This window comes from Scyliorhinus canicula, chromosome 31 (assembly GCF_902713615.1).
Source record: "Scyliorhinus canicula chromosome 31, sScyCan1.1, whole genome shotgun sequence".
Classification (NCBI taxonomy): Eukaryota; Metazoa; Chordata; class Chondrichthyes; order Carcharhiniformes; family Scyliorhinidae; genus Scyliorhinus; species Scyliorhinus canicula.
The window spans coordinates 2936303-2953407 of NC_052176.1; the positions used below are offsets into that span (position 1 = coordinate 2936303).

A 17105-nucleotide genomic window follows, 5' to 3' on the forward strand; every position below is an offset into this window, starting at 1 on the left:
CCTGGGGGGTGCACCCACGGTGGCCTGGTCCGCGATCGGAGCCCACCGATCAGCGGGCGGGCCTGTGCCATGGGGGCACTCTTTTCCTTCCGCCTTCGCCATGGTCTTCACCTGCGCATGCGCGGGGATGACGTCAGCAGCCGCTGACGCTCTGGCGCATGCGTGTACTTCCGCCGACCGGCGAAGTCCCTTCGGCCCCGGCTGGCTTGGCGCCAAAGGCCGTCCACGCCAGCCGGCGGAGCGCCAACCACTCTGGCACGGGCCTAGCCCCTCAATGTTAGGGCTTGGCCCCGAAAGGTGTGGAGACTTCTGCACCTTTGGGGCGGCCCGACGCCGGAGTGGTTCATACCACTCCATCACGCCGGGACCCCCCGCTCCGCCGGGTAGGGGAGAATCCCGGCCCAGGTAGCCCAGAGCAGTTAAGGATGTGGAAGCAAATAAAGATTCTGCTCAAGTTGGCAGGTGAGCTGGTTCCTTGAGTGGTAAGGTCAGCGTAAAGCTTTAGATACCCATATTCTCTTGAGTTTGCTGCCTCTTCTGTATCACCTGAGTTTATTTTTATTCTCCTCCTTTTTCACATTTTCTCCCAAATTTGTACCCACCATCAATAAACAATAATCAGTAACGAACGTAATGTCAATCCGCATATCAATAACAACGATCCCATCCTCCCACCAAACCCCAAACATTAGCCCGCATGTTAACATAAACAAATGACAAAAAGGAATCAGGAATCGCCCATAGTCAACATTAACACATACAGTCCCCCTCCCCCCAACCACCCCACCCCCCTCATGTTCGATGTTATCCAGTTCTTGAAAGTGCGCATGATGAATAATGCCCATGAATTGTACAACCCCTCCATCCTTCCCTTCAGTTCAAACTTAACCTTCTCAAGAGTCAAGAATTCCAGCAGGTCCCCCCGCCACGCCAGGGCACAGGGTGGAGAGGCTGCTCTCCATCCCATCATGATCCGCCTTCGGGCGATCAACGAGGCGAAGGCTACAACATCTGCCTCCGTGCCCGTTTCCAACCCCGGCTGGTCCGACACCCCGAATATGGCCTCCTGGGGGCCCGGGTCCAGTTTCACGTGCGCCACTTTAGAGATTACCCTAAACACCTCCTTCCAGTAATCCTCCAGCTTTGGACAGGACCAAAACATATGAACTTGATTTGCGGGGCCCCCCACGCAATGTTCACACACATCTTCTACCCCTTCAAAAGAATCGGCTCATCCTCACCCTTGTGAGGTGCGCTCTATATACCACCGTCCACTCTCCGGAGCACCTCACACCAGAATCCCTCCCCCATACCCTCTCCCAACTCTTCCTCCCACTTTGCTTTGATCCCTTCCAGTGGTGCCTATGTATCACCTGAGTTGAGCTCCTTTATTGCGGGCCACTTTCTTCCCAATAAGTTCAATATTTTCTTAGTATTCAACATCACTAATAAAAATAGTTTCATCCCCAAAACACTTCCTGGAGGTGTTTTTTTCAACAAGTTGCAGTGATTCTTGTCACGTCTGGTACACTGATTTGTCACTTCTGTCATATCAGAAAATATTTTCACAAGTTAATAAAAAAATTCTGTCCTCTGTCTCCAATTTTAGTTGTTTCCCCTCGCTGAGGCTAGCCGTCGGACGTACACTGGCCATAAATCAAAGACCTTTGAAATATGCTCTGCAAGCATTTGCCTACACATGTGGAACTGCCTCATGAAATGTGAAGAACAAAGAAAATTACAGCACAGGAACAGGCCCTTCGGCCCTCCCAGCCTGCGCCGATCCAGATCCTTTATCTAAACCTGTTGCCTATTTTCTACTCTCTGTTCCCCGCCCGTTCATATGTCTGTCCAGATGCATCTTAAATGATGCTATCGTGCCCGCCTCTACCACCTCCGCTGGCAAAGTGTTCCAGGCACCCACCACCCTCTGCGTAAAAAACTTTCCACGCACATCTCCCTTAAACTTTCCCCCTCTCACCTTGAAATCGTGACCCCTTGTAACTGACACCCCCACTCTTGGAAAAAGCTTGTTGCTATCCACCCTGCCCATACCTCTCATAATTTTGTAGACCTCAATCAGGTCCCCCCATAACCTCCGTCTTTCCAACGAAAACAATCCTAATCTACTCAACCTTTCTTCATAGCTAGCACCCTCCATACCAGGCAACATCCTGGTGAACCTCCTCTGCACCCTCTCTAAAGCATCCACATCCTTCTGGTAATGTGGCGACCAGAACTGCACGTAGTATTCCAAATGTGGCCAAACCAAAGTCCTATACAACGGTAACATGACCTGCCGACTCTTGTACACAATACTCCATCCGATAAAGGCAAGCATGCTGTATGCCTTCTTGACCACTCTATCGACCTGCGTTGCCACCTTCAGGGTACAATGGACCTGAACTCCCAGATCTCTCTGTACATCAATTTTCCCCAGGACTCTTTACTTTGACCATATAGTCTGCTCTTGAGTTAGATCTTCCAAAATGCATCACCTCGCATTTGCCTGGATTGAACTCCATCTGCCATTTCTCTGCCCAACTCTCACATCTATCTATATTTTGCGGTATTCTCTGACAGTCCTCCTCGCTATCTGCAACTCCACCAACCTTAGTATCATCTGCAAACTTGCTCATCAGACCACTTATACCTTCGTCCAGATCATTTACGTATATCACAAACAACAGTGGTCCGAGCACGGATCCCTGTGGAACACCACTAGTCACCTTTCTCCGTTTTGAGACACTCCCTTCCACCACTACTCTTTGTCTCCTGTTGCCCAGCCAGTTCTTTATCCATCTAAGCCAGTTCTTTATCCATGTTGGGCGGGGTTCTGCCAAGGTGCGGCTAAGTGCCGACGCCGGAGTAAAAACGGGAGTGGAAATAAATAATTGGGTACTCTAAATGTAGAAAAAAGTCAAACTCATGGAGTTGGAACGATAAACAAGATGTTGCCATCGACCTGATAGCTCCACACGGTGACTGCTCGTTTCAGTAGAATTACAGCAGAGAAACAGGCCATTCAGTCCATCTGATCTATGCTGGTGTTTATGCTCCAATGAGCAGTTCTCAATTTAATCTCACCCAATCAGCATATCCTACTATTCTTTTCTCCCTCACATGCTAATTCACTTTTCCTTTCAATGTATCCGTACTATGGTATTTTTCCACTCTAGTTAGATGGGACTCAGGTTGTGACAGAGGTTCATCAGGAAAGAACACACACAGGGGCAGCAATGGGTAACAAAAGATTTATTTAACACACTAGTGATCCTGTGGCTTTGCCCAATGAAAATCAGATTTCCCTCAGAGTGCATCAATGATGCTGTGGGATCGGGACGGGAATATGCTGCTTTTGACTTTCTATGTACGTCATATGCTCCATATTTGGGCATGGATGCCAAAATATAGAGTGTACGACTGACGTAGAAAACCTTAATGTTAATTTGAGTAGAGGAACATCAAAATTAGGAGACAGAAGTAGGCAATTCCGCACTTGGAGCCTGCTCCGCCATCCAATCGGGTCATGGTGGATCTCCTCCTGGTCTCAAATCCACCTCCCTGCTTGTTCCCCAAATCCCTTTAACCGTTTTTTCAAAATCAGAAGTATATCTATCGCGTTCCTAAAAGCATTTAATGATTCAGATTCCAACGCAATATGGGGCAGCGAGTTTCACAAATTCACCACTCTCTGCGAGTAGTTCCTCCTCAACTCAGTTCTAAATCTACCGCCTCTTAACATACATACACAGCATTGTCAAATCGCAGATTTGCTCTTGGCATATAAAAATATATCGTTTATTAATATTTACCTTATTGTTTTCTTAATTTTTTCCAATTAAGGAGCCATTTAGCGTGGCCAATTCACCTACCCTGCACATCTTTGGGGTTGTGGGGGTGAGACCCAGGCAGACACGGGATCGAACCCGGGTCCCCGGCACCGCGGGCAGCAGTGCTAACCACTACGCCACCGTGCCGCCCAACCTTATTTTTAAATTGATGCCGGTAATAGTAAATGGATATTTATCTCCTGCACTTGTTCCCCTTTAAGAAAACTGGAGGCAGTGCTGCTGAAACTATCGCTGTAATAAATCACACTCTTGTTCAAAAGATTTATGGGGTGTCACATTGCACCTTTCAGGAATGTCTGACTGTGCTGTGGAGCCGAGGTGTGCATAGAACATAGAACAGTACAGCACAGAACAGGCCCTTCGGCCCTCGATGTTGTGCCGAGCAATGATCACCCTACTTAAACCCACGTAACCCGTATACCCGTAACCCAACAATCCCCTCATTAACCTTACACTACGGGCAATTTAGCATGGCCAATCCACCTAACCCGCACATCTTTGGACTGTGGGAAGAAACCGGAGCACCCGGAGGAAACCCACGCACACACGGGGAGGACGTGCAGACTCCACACAGACAGTGACCCAGCCGGGAATCGAACCTGGGACCCTGGAGCTGTGAAGCATTGATGCTAACCACCATGCTACCGTGAGGCCAGTGCAATCGGGATGATATAGAAAGGAGCGGTGGACGGAGCTCAGTTGGGCTGGATCTCTCAGCAGTGCAAACAGCACCAATCGCCACTGGTCAGAGGAACGGCTGAAGGAGCTCCTTCCAGGAGTACACCAGTAGCGTCCACTGAGGTTGGTGAAGCAGAAACCAAGATCCAGAGCTTTTCTTTACTGGGAGGGTTTATTGAATTGTTCAGCCTCACAGCTCTCCTCCCACCCAACCCAGTGTCCCAACTAGCCCCTGATTCATATTCTCTTTCAACAAGACAAAACAAAAATCAATAAATTAAACAAAAATCAAGAAGGGTGGCAGCCCCTGGTGGAGCACTGTGATTAATATAAAACGTCAAGAGGAAACTTAATTGAATTAAAATGTCTTCCCGGGGGTGCTGTTGAACACCAGACCCCGTGCAGACGAGCGGGTGTGAAAGGCCAGAAGCGTGCCGATGGATACCACGTGCTTCCCCCCCAGGACCGCCTGGCGACGAACATAGCCGCCTAGATAGCCGTGGTAGAGGGACAGACAGCTGGGTCGGATGATCCAAGACAATTAATACCCATTACCTATTTCTCTAAACCATCACAATGTAATGAACAAGGCATTAACGTGATAAAGGAACCACTGTGGCTGCAAAGGTGTTCATTAAGCAGGTAGCATCCCTCTCTAGCCCCCAGCTAAATCTATGTTAATCTCTCCCCAGCCTCGGTGCAGGCTGGCGCAGCGGGTAGCACTGTTGTCTCACGGCGCTGATGTCCCAGGTTCGATCCCGGCTCTGGGTCACTGTCCGTGTGGAGTTTGCACATTCTCCCCGTGTCTGCGTGGGTCTCACCCCCACAACCCAAAGATGTGCAGGGCAGGTGGATTGACCACGCTAAACTGCCCTTTAATTAGGAAAAAAAGAATTGGGCTCTTTAGATTTATTTTAAAAATGATATGGGATAATATTAATTGTTTGCTGCAGACGAAGATTCTAGACATATAACCGATGGCATGAAACACCGCCAGTCTCATTTCACAGGGACAATCCTCCAATTACTATTGGCAAGGTTTAAGTTCAGCGATTACTAAGAGGCCTGCTTTACTTGGGTTACTTGAACATGGAAATTAGGAGCAGAAGTAGGCAATTCCGCCCTTGGAGAGATTGACTAGGTCGGGATTGTTCTCGCTGGAGTTCAGAAGAATGAGAATTTCATAGAGACTTATAAAATTCTGACAGGACAGGACAGGGTAGATGCAGGGAAGGGTGTCCCCTGACGGTGGGTGTGTGTGTCCAGAACCAGGGGTCACAGTCTGAGGATTCAGGGTAAACCATTTCGGACAGAGATAAGGAGACACTTCTTCATACAATGAGCGGTGAGCCTGTGGAATTCATTACCACAGGAAGTAGTTGATGCTAAAACTTTGAATATATTCAAGAAGCAGCTGGATGTAGCACTTGGGGAGAATGGGATCAAAGGTTATGGGAGAAAGCAGGATTAGGCTATTGAGTTGGATGATGAGCCATGATGGTGATGAATGGCGGAGCAGGCTCGAAGGGCCAAAAGGCCTCCTCCTGCTCCTACCTTCTTTGTATCTATACAGTATTGCCAGTCTCCATGTCAGACGTACAGCTTGTAGCACCACCTACAGGTTCAAATGTAAAAATCCATTGCATTGGATCCCAATCACAACGTTAAAACCGGCAATTGGACAGTACGCAGAATCAGCGACATTACTGGAGCCCTTTCACGCTGAGACACACCGTGTACCTCTTTCCCCCAATTTACTCGTTCATGGGATATGGGCGTCGCCGGGCACGGCCAACATTTAATTGCCCATCCTTAACTGCCCCTGACAGGAGTGGTTTGCTCTCCCATTTCAGAGGGTGGTCAAGACTCCACCGCATTGCTGGGGCAAGAACGGAGGAGGGCGGAAACTCTCAGCAGGACTGCCAGCGCTGATTCGGAGAGATTCAGAGTTAACGTTTCGAGTCCTTTGGCTCCTCATCAGAACTAAAGGAGGGAAGTCCACGGTGAAAACATGCAACGCCAAGTTGGGGCTGGTTTAACACACTGGGCTAAATCGCTGGCTTTGAAAGCAGACCAAGGCAGGCCAGCAGCACGGTTCAATTCCCGTACCAGCCTCCCCGAACGGGCGCCGGAATGTGGCGACTAGGGGCTTTTCACAGTAACTTCATTGAAGCTTACTCGTGACAATAAGCGATTTTCATTTTCAAGTGGCAACTTTAAGAACGAAAAGCGTCGCTGTGGGTCTGAAGTCACAGGTAGGCCAGACCGGGTCAGGATGGCAGATTTCCTTCCCGAGAGGACATTATTGTTCTGGCAACCTGGCTTCATTCAGATCCCATCGTGGTGGGGATTAAATCTGGAATGTAGAGCCAGTCTCCGTGCTGGTGACCACGAAAATATCATTGAATGCCGCAGAAACCCATCCGGTTCACTAATGTCCTTTTAGGGAAGGGAATCTGCCCTCCTCACTCGGTCTGGCCTCCATGTGACCCACAGCCCAGCAAGCCACTCGGTTCGAGGGCAATTAGGGATGGGCAACAAATGCTGGTCAAACAGCGACGCCCGCATCCCAGAACAAAATAATGAACCTGGTCCTCCGGATTACTGGTCCAGTGACATTCCCACTGTTCCATCAACTCCCCCCTTGGTTATCCAGACCTGCTGCAAATAGGCCGACCCCATTTACACCCTATTAATGGGCACCGGATTCTCCACCCCTCCGAGACTCTCCGGACCTCTGAATTCACACAAGCATGGATTAGTTTTTTAAAAATATACATTTGGTGTACCCAATTAACTTTTTCCAATTAAGGGTCAATTTTTAGTGTGGCCAATCCACCTACCCGGCACATCTTTTGGGTTGTGGGGGTGACACCCACGCAAACACGGGGAGAATGTGAAAACTCCACACGGACAGTGACCCAGAGCCGGGATCGAACCTGGGACCTCGGCGCCGTGAGGCTGCAGTGCTAACCCACTGCCCCACCGTGCTAAGCATAGATTAGTTCACGTATTTCCCAGCGTGGCCCTGACACAGTGGACCTCGCAGTGGGCCAGCGGGTTACGTATTTGAGGTACGTGCTCTCCGGGTCCATCAGAGGGCCGGTCTCCCTCCCACAATACAAATCCTGCCCACTCCACCCTCAAGCCCCCTCCCCTGAACAGAACTCCGACACCTGAGAGCCCAAAGCCCCCCCGTAAGATCTCCCCATCAGAAGCCTCCATATCAGAGACCCCCCCGTAACAAAGATCTCCCCATCAAAACCCCTCTATCAGAGACTCTCCATAACAGGAACCCCCCATAGCAGGGAACTCCACATGGGAGTGACACCCCCTATCAGACAACCCCTCCCCCCCATAACAGGGAACTCCCATAACAGGAACCCCCCCATAGCAGGGAACTCCACATGGGAGTGACCCCCCCTATCAGACAACCCCTCCCCCCCATAACAGGGAACTCCCATAACAGGAACCCTCTCATAGCAGGAAACCCCCCATATCAGAGAACTCCCCCCAATCAGAGACCCCCCCCCATAACAGGTTGTTAAGGGGTGTCTCTGATAGGTTGGGGGGGGGGTGCCTGATATGGGGGGAGTCCCTGATATGGGGGGGGGGGGGGGTCCTGTTATGTGGGGTTCTATTATCTGGTGAGGGGTCCCTGTTAAGGGGTGGGTGCTGATGGTCATAGGGGGTGATGTCACTCTCATGTGTGTGTTCTTTGGGTGGGGTCACCCAGCAATTCGGGGGCGAGACATCTCCAGGGAGGGGGGTGGGTAGCACGATTTGCATTGCGGGAGGGGGGACAGCCGCCGGACCTCGTTATCAGGCCGTAAGCTCATAATGGCACCCCGATAGCAGGAACGGAATTCCTCACGATCCCCGCCATGCGTATATTTGCATGACAATGGCCACCGAATCGCTTCTGCGCATCGCTCCCAGCACAAGTGTGAAACAGAGGCGACCGAGCTCCGCTGGGAGACCCAAAGTCTCCCAAACTCGGGTGACAGTTCCATCTAGTCTATTCCTAAATGATAAATCCCCTGCCTTGGCTGAATTATCAGGTGAATGCACTTTCTCAAGGCAAGGTACTTTTCTGTTGGGTGGGAGAGAAAGATTATGGGATGATCCCGTTAACAATTTTGTTTAAATGTTTTTTTTTAAATATTTTTTTATTCTCCTTTTTCACATGTTGTCCCAAACTTACACCCAACAATAATCAGTAACGAATGCAATGTTAATCCCTTGGGATAGGAGTATCACTGGTAAGGCTGACATTTATTGTCCTTCCCTAAATTCCATTGGTTAAGTGGTGATGGGTCACCTCCTTGAACCATTGCAACTGGATGAAGGTGCAAGATTTTGACTCAGCCACAATGAATCACAGAATCCCTACGTGGCAGAAGGCCATTTGGTCCATCGAGTCTGCACCGACCCTCCAAAAGGACACCCGAACATAGCCCACTCACCCGCCCAATCCCCGTAACCCCACCTAACCGTTGGACACTAAGGGGCAATTTATCATGGCCAATCCACCTAACCTGCACATCTTTGGATTTTCGGAGGAAACCCACGCAGACACGGGGAGAGCGTGAAAACCCCCACACAGACAGTCCCCCGAGGTCGGAATCGAACCCGGGTCCCTGGCGCTGTGAGGCAGCAGTGCTCATCCACTGTGCCGCCCAATGCCAGGGACGGCGGCACATGTATACATCAGGAGGGGAAGGTTTGAGCTAATGGTCGTCGCATCCACCGACCCTTGTCCTTCTGCGCTGGAGGGTTTGAAAGGTGCTGCCAAAGAAGCCACTGGGAGTTGCTGCTACAGTACAACAGTCTCGGAGCTGCTCGGTGCAAGGGTGCCGAACCAGCATCTCACTAGGCTGGTCATTAGCACAGTGTGAAGAATTTAAGCTGACATTGGATGGATGCATTCATTTGCCAAGTGTGCTTCAGCTACGGTTTCAGTTCAAACAATGCGCATTAATTCTGCTCCTCCACAATTCTGAGGCACTTACTCCAATTGCTACTTCCCAGATGGTGCCATCAACCTTCATTATTTAAAAGAAATTATCAGCAGAAAAGCACCATTTAAGTATTTCTGGAAAAAAATACATCTTGTCAAAGTTTTTCATCTTGTACTCATCAGAAGTCACAAGAATACCCAACGTCAGAGGAAACAGTCAGGGCGCCGATTGGTTGGCAAGTGGACTCTGATTGGTAGACGCATTGCCATGGACAACTGATTCTTCCGAGGATATTGAAGGAAGAGAGTGGAAACCGCAGGGGCACTGGCCGTAATCTTTCAGTTTTCCCTGGACTCAGGGCAAGTAGTGCCAGGGGATTGCGAGGATTGCGGACATTACACCCTTGCCAAGGAAAGGTTGTGAGGATCAGCTGATCAATTGCAGGCCAGTCAGTTTAACTTCAGTGGTGGGGAAGCTTCCAGAAAACAATTACTCGGGACAGAATTAGGAAAAATGTGGGTTGATGGGAAAAAGCCCAGCATGGACCCGGGGAGTCATGGCGTCAGGGATGAGGGGGCAGTCGAAGAATAGCAAACAAGGCAGGGCACAGAGATGTAGAAAGTCCGGTCTTCAGGCCAAGAACTTAGAACAATGTTACCGGTGCGGGTGAGAGCACGCCCAGAGGACTTGTAAAAATAAATATGCAATGGGTTCTACCTGTAACAGGAGGGAGCATATGAGGCTGAAATGCAGAGCTAAACAAAGCCTACCAAGGGCGAACAAAAACTAGACTCCTAAGAAGAATGTGAAGTTCGCGGAGTGAAAGTGATTAAGCCAGCCCCAGTTTTAATTGTGTTAGGGGTGAACGGTTGGCCACTAAGAATGGAGGTGCATACAGGAGCCTCTGCCACTATCATCGGACAGCAGACGTGTTGGTATTTGCAAGGTGGGGTCCAGCCCCATAAATTAAAAAGCACAACGGCCAGGCTGGCCATGTACACTAGAAAATCCTTGAAGAAACAGCAACACCAGTAAGTCACCAACACCAATCAGCCCAGTTACCGATCATTGTGGTCAAGCCTCATGGGCCGAAATCGTCTCCGTCTGATCCGATTAAATTGTTTGGGGATTTTCAGCACTAAGGAAGGCAATTTCCATGGAATATTTCGGAACTACCAAGAAGTACTTCGGGACGAACTGGGCAAGATACAGGGCATCAAGGCAAAGATCTACATTGAAGCTGAGGCAATACACAAGTTCTCCAGAGCTTGTCCAGTGCCCAATGCTTTACACGTGCTCTGCGTCGGTGTGACCTTTCCGGTGTATTGTTACGCTACCCACAAGTGACTTTCCACTGTTGAGAGTCTACTGCTGGGAGCTGCGGGAGAGAGAGGCGGATTGATCCAAACGGGCAAACTGACCACCGGGACATGATGTCAAGGCCCTCAGCCATGGTTGTCACAGACTGAGCCATGCCTTGGACACCACCACTCAGGACGCTGATATTATGCTCTGGGTTTTCCACTGCAGTCTTCACCCAGCAGGGGCTGGTTTAGCACAGGGCTAAATCGCTGGCTTTGAAAGCAGACCAAGGTAGGCCAGCAGGACGGTTCGATTCCCGTAACAGCCTCCCCGAACAGGCGCCGGAATGTGGCGGCTAGGGGCTTTTCACAGTAACTTCATTTGAAGCCTACTCGTGACAATAAGCCATTTTCATTTCATCATCATCAAATTCATTTTACCTGCTATCTCAACCGGTATTCTCCGGCTGTTGTGATTCCCTTTTCCCTTTGGCAGTGCACCCCCGCCATGGTCTTCAATGGGAACTCCCAATGGCAAGCGGCGGCAGCAGAGAATCCCACCGCCAGCGCGCGGCCGAGAAGCATTCAGCTGAGGGGCCGGAGAACCCAGCCTCCTGTCCGTACGCCTAACTTCGATTCTCTCAATTGAAAATGCCTTGGTACCACTGGCTGGAATTCTCCAGCCGTCGGGAGTCTCTTATCCCGCTGGCGTGCGCACCCCCGCCCGCGTCTCTTCAATGGGAAATTCTATTGGAGCAGCGGCGAGATTCGGTTCGCCGCCGAGAAACACCCGGCCCCTTGTTTCTTTTATATTTCTGTCAACGGCACTAATGATTGGTGTGACGGACAATCCTAACCCTTTCACCATGTTAATATTTTTGTTTCTGTACGCTGTGAGAAAATAAAAATAAAAACAAGTTAAGCATACCAGCCACAAAAGCCAACCCCAAAGTTACTACACACAGCAACTACACTCATTTTCCTCGCTCACTCAGACACTCTTTCACCTTAAACTAGAGTATCCAATTATTTTTTTCCAATTAAGGGGCAATTTAGCGTGGGCATTCCGCTTACCCTCCACATCTTTGGGTTGTGGGGGTGAGGCCCACGCAGATAGATAGATAGAGAAATGCAGCACAGAACAGGCCCTTCGGCCCACGATGTTGTGCCGAACTTTTGTCCTAGGTTAATCATAGAATTTTGGACACGAAGGGCAATTTATCATGGCCTATCCGCCCAACCTGCACATCTTTGGACTGTGGGAGGAAACCGGAGCACCCGGAGGAAACCCACGCACACATAGGGAGGATGTGCAGACTCCACACAGACAGTGACCCAAGCAGAAATCGAACCTGGGACCCTGGAGCTGTGAAGCAATTGTGCTAACCACAATGCTACCGTGCTGCACTTAAGAACAAATTAATCTACACTCCATTATTCTACCCTAATCCATGTACCTATCCAATAGCCGCTTGAAGGTCCCTAACATTTCCAACTCAACTACTTCCACAGGTAGTGCATTCCATGCCCCCACTACTCTCTGGATAAAGAACCTACCTCTGACATCCCCCCTATATCTTCCACCATTTACCTTAAATCTATGTCCCCTTGTAATGGTTTGTTCCACCCGGGGAAAAAGTCGCAGACACGGGGAGAATGTGCAAACTTCACATGGACAGTGACCCTGGGCTGGGATCTAACGTGGGTCCTCGGCGCCATGAGGCAGCAGTGCTAACCACTGCGCCACCGTGCCCACTCAAGAGTGGATGATTCTACCTCCCTTGAATCCATGGAAGTCATGATCAATTGTAGCCCCTCGATTGCTTCCCCACCGTCCATCCCGAATCCCAACATAGGCTGGAGGTAAACGCAGACTGGGTGACCATTCGCGCTGCGGAACACCTTTGCTCGGCCCACAAGCATGACCACAACCTACCCGTTGCTTGCCATTTTGACCCAGCACCTTTCTCTCGAGCCCGTCCTTGGCCTGCTGCAGTGAAGCCCAACGCAAGCTGCAGGAGCGGAACCTGGTCCTCCGATCAGGCACTCAGGGCTCGACATGGGAGTTCAACAACCTTAGCCTGTGACCTTTCTCCTCCACCTTAACCCCATTTCATTGTGTCCCATGCATGTATTGTCTCAATGCAAAAACCCCTAGATTGTTTCTGATTCCAGCATCCGCAGAATTTTGCTTATTATCGAACCTTCTTTCATGGTTTGGTGCTACGAAAGGGCCTCTATCTGCAAGGCCATCAGGTTATCTGAGGGATCATTTATAATCATTCAGGGCAATTTGTTTTCCTGTACAATAAGCGATCAATGATGGAACACGCCATGCAGTGAACGCAAATATCACCAGCGAGGCATAATCATAAAAGTAACCGTTAAAATGCAAGGGACTATGGCACTTTTATTTCCACACACAAATCATCAGATTTTATCAATAGAAGTCATCATCGGAGACTCTCGGTGAGAAGAGATTCACAAAGCAGTTTTAATTTCCTGAATTGTTACTTAGCTTTTGCAGCCTTTGATTGGCAACCGGCTGTATGCAGCTCAAGTCAGTTTTGACGTGCCCCCCCCCCCCCCCCACCGGTCAAGCTGCCAGAGAATTAAAATGAGAAGGAATTATAAGAAACAGAATTTGCAGGAGAGGAGGAAAGCCCCGTCCTGCAGTGTACCAACCCTGCACTTCCCCGAAGATCTCATAATCCACGGATTTCAACCCTGCTGCGGAGGAACTCATCTCGGAAGCCGGCGAGCTGGAGGAGAGTGCTGCAACCCGATAGCCGTGCCACTGCTTCTGACTGAGGTCTCTACAGGATCCCGGCGGTGACAAAATCCTTCTGTCAGCAAGAGATGGGGGGGGGGGGGGGGGGGAGAGAGAGAGAGAGAGAGAGAGAGAGGGGAGTAAGCAAGAGAGCAAACAAGGGAACGATGAAGATAGACTAGAATTCCTATTGTCTTGTGTTGTGTGGGGACGAGCTGCTTTATGCTGCGCTAGACGTATTTCATTCGGGGATTTTAAGATTGTTTATAATTCATCTGGGGTTTAATTTGCTCTGGTTTATCAGTTGATGTGACTGAATGCTCAACCATTTAAAGGCGCTAAACAATTGGGGTGAAATAACACAAGGGGATTTAAAAAAAATAAATTTAGAGCATCCAATTTTGTTTTTCCAATTAAGGGGCAATTTAGCATGGCCAATCCACCTACCCTACACATCTTTGGGTTGTGGGGGTGAGACCCACGCAGACACGGGGGAGAACGTGTGAACTCCACACGGACAGTGACCCAGAGCTGGGCTCGAACCCGGGTCCTCGGTGCCGTGGGGCAGCCGTGCTAACCACTGCGCCACCCCACACAAGGGGATTTTGCACAAGTGCATTAATCAGCGGGCTCTCAGGGGATATTGAACTTTTTGTGGTTCCTCGTCTTCAGGTTTTAGTAGTTTGATAACGTAGTGCATTTAATCTTATTGCATGCTGATGATGTTCACCCATATGGGCTGCATTCCCTCAAAATCTGGCACTCGGGCCAGCTGACAGCTTCACTATTCCCTGTTAAGAGATAGGCCACCCTTGATCTCTTTCGCTTCTTGGTATCTTACCTCCCACCTCTGACAACCTCTTTACATTTCATTTGGCAAATAAGGGTATTCTCGGGGTTTAATTATTTATTTTGAAAAATAAATTTAGAGTACCCAATTAATTTTTTCCAATTAAGGGGCAATTTAGCCTGGCCAATCCATCTACCCTGCAGATCTTTTTGGGTTGTGGGGCCGCAACCCACGCAAACAAGGGGAGAATGTGCAAACTCCACACGGACAGTGACCCGGGGCCGGGATCGAACCCGGGACCTCGGCGCCATGAGACAGCAGTGCTAACCACTGCGCCACCGTGCTGACCTGGGGTTCAAGTATTTCTGAACCGTTTTGAATAATTGAAGGTTGCAGGCGCCAACTTTCTTTTCCGAAGGTCTCACGTGTGGAGCAAAAATATAGCATGTGATTAAAACAGGTTGCAAATCGAGTTGTGTTGAAGACAGGCTCCAGGTATGTTATCAAACCCTGTCGTTTAGGTAATTGTTGTAAATTACCATAAGCCTCCTCCATCAGACCGTTACCTGGAAACATCTTTCACGTTGACGGCATTCTGCAGTAGATACCTAGCACAGAAAACAGTTCATCAGCAGCAAAATCCGTCCAGAAACAATCCTTTTAAAGGTGTCTCACTTTTGCTTGGGAGGCTTTTGCTGTGTATTCGCCACCCCATTTGTCCAGATCAATCCTTTGCGCCAAACAATTTCAAAATGTTTTTACAGATGGATGCTTTTAATGCCCGTTTAGTAAGCAGTTAGAAACAGTCAAGCAGACTACTTCTAGTCTCCCATCAAACCCCGACCTAGACGACCACTGGGAGCTCAAGACTTCGACAATTGCAAGCACATGTCCCATTGCTTTAAAGTTACCCAAAATGTACTTAAAGGGCCAGAGCTTCTGGCTGTTCACGCCGGCTGGATCTTCCGGTGCTGCCGGTGGCACACTCCCACCACGGGTTTCCTGACAGCGGTGGGGATAGAAGATCCAGCCAGTGGTGGGGCTGCCTCCCGCCCGTCGAGAAACACGTGGCGGGGAGGCCATGAATCTCGCCCCAAGTTTCTCAGCATTTGTTCCCTACATTGATTGGCCACATTACAAAACCCAAATTGACATTAGTCTGTTGCTGCGAATCGTGCTGTAATTTTGCCCAATGACGTGGAGAAAACTGAGGCGGGGGTGCTGGGGAGGAGGGGCGTTGGCTAGTTGGCTGCCATGTGGTTCACAAGAATGCCTAGAGAGTGTGGGTTCGGTTTCCCATTGTGGCTGAGAGAGCCTCGAGGCCTTCCGCCTTGCCCTGCTCCCCCGAGGGTGGGGAACAACGGCAAACCCACCACTGACAGAAACTGCCAAGAAAAACAGCTCGGGGCGAAGCATCGGCAAGCAATGAGCCAAGGATGTACCTCATGGAGTGGAGGAAAACATGCCGGACCAGTGAAAATCCCCAGATAACCGCTGAAGTGTACAGATCAGTGGAACTGTTGGAGTCTTACCTACTCTGTGTCATAATTGTGCCTTGGTAACAGTGAGCAGTTTGGCCGAGCTTTCTTGACCAAGTTCTGAGCTGTCTCAGAGGCATATGGTTGCTTCCAGCAACACAGTATTAGAATTAGAACAGTACAGCACAGAACAGGCCCGTCGGCCCTCAATGTTGTGCCGAGCAATGATCACCCTACTCAAGCCCACGTATCCACCCTATACCAGTAACCCAACAACCCCCATTAACATTATTTTTTAGGACACTAAGGGCAATTTAGCCTGGCCAATCCACCTAACCCGCACATCTTTGGACTGTGGGAGGAAACCGGTGCAACCGGAGGAAACCCACGCACACACGGGGAGGACGTGCAGACTCCGCACAAACAGTGCCCCAGCCGGGAATCGAACCTGGGACCCTGGAGCTGTGAAGCATTGATGCTAACCACCATGCTACCGTGCTGCCCCAAACAATGCAAATGTATTGGGCAGCAGGGTAGCATGGTGGTTAGCATAAATGCTTCACAGCTCCAGGGTCCCAGGTTCGATTCCCGGCTGGGTCACTGTCTGTGTGGAGTCTGCACGTCCTCCCCCTGTGTGCGTGGGTTTCCTCCGGGTGCTCCGGTTTCCTCCCACAGTCCAAAGATGTGCGGGTTAGGTGGATTGGCCGTGCTAAATTGCCCGTAGTGTCCTAATAAAAGTAAGGTTAAGGGGGGGGGGGGGAGTTGTTGGGTTACGGGTATAGGGTGGATACGTGGGTTTGAGTAGGGTGATTATGGCTCGGCACAACATTGAGGGCCGAAGGGCCTGTTCTGTGCTGTTCTATGTTCTATTGTTGTTCCCAAATTTCATACGGAATGGTAGATGGTCTTTGAATAAACAGTACACAGGTCCCAAACATTAAGCTCACCTTGTTAAGATTTACGTGTCTTTGTCCGCGACAAGCGCACTTCAGATGGTGGCTCAACACCACCTTCTCAGGGGCAATTAAGGATGGGCAACAAATACATAGAAACATATGTGGAAAATAAATGCAGGAGGAGGCCATTCAGCTCTGCTCCGCCATTCAGCATGACCATGGCTGATCATCAAGTTCAAAATATGGGCGACACGGTAAAACACTGGTTAGCACAGTTGCTTCACAGCACCAGGGACCCGGGTTCGATTCCCGGCTTGGGTCACTATCTGTGCGGAGTCTGCACGTCCTCCCCGTCTCTGCGTGGGTTCCTTCCTGGT

The 17105-nt window shown here is 49.9% G+C and overlaps 1 protein-coding gene across 4 annotated transcripts in view; it reads right to left on the reverse strand.

Moving 5' to 3' along the window:
* The window catches only part of LOC119958866 (acylphosphatase-2-like), a 71721-nt gene that overhangs the window by 26568 nt on the left and 28048 nt on the right, over positions 1–17105 (reverse strand). Inside the window, exons 3-4 of one of the 4 annotated variants that reach the window (XM_038787373.1) lie at positions 14921–14962; positions 13480–13640 (exon numbers count right to left, since the gene is read on the reverse strand). The exons of 1 other annotated variant lie outside the window; for it this stretch is intronic. In XM_038787373.1, coding sequence (XP_038643301.1) covers positions 13480–13640; positions 14921–14962 — 203 coding nt within the window. The remainder of the gene's footprint in view (positions 1–13479; positions 13641–14920; positions 14963–17105) is intronic. 2 more of the 4 variants (XM_038787375.1, XM_038787374.1) reach the window with 2 other exon arrangements.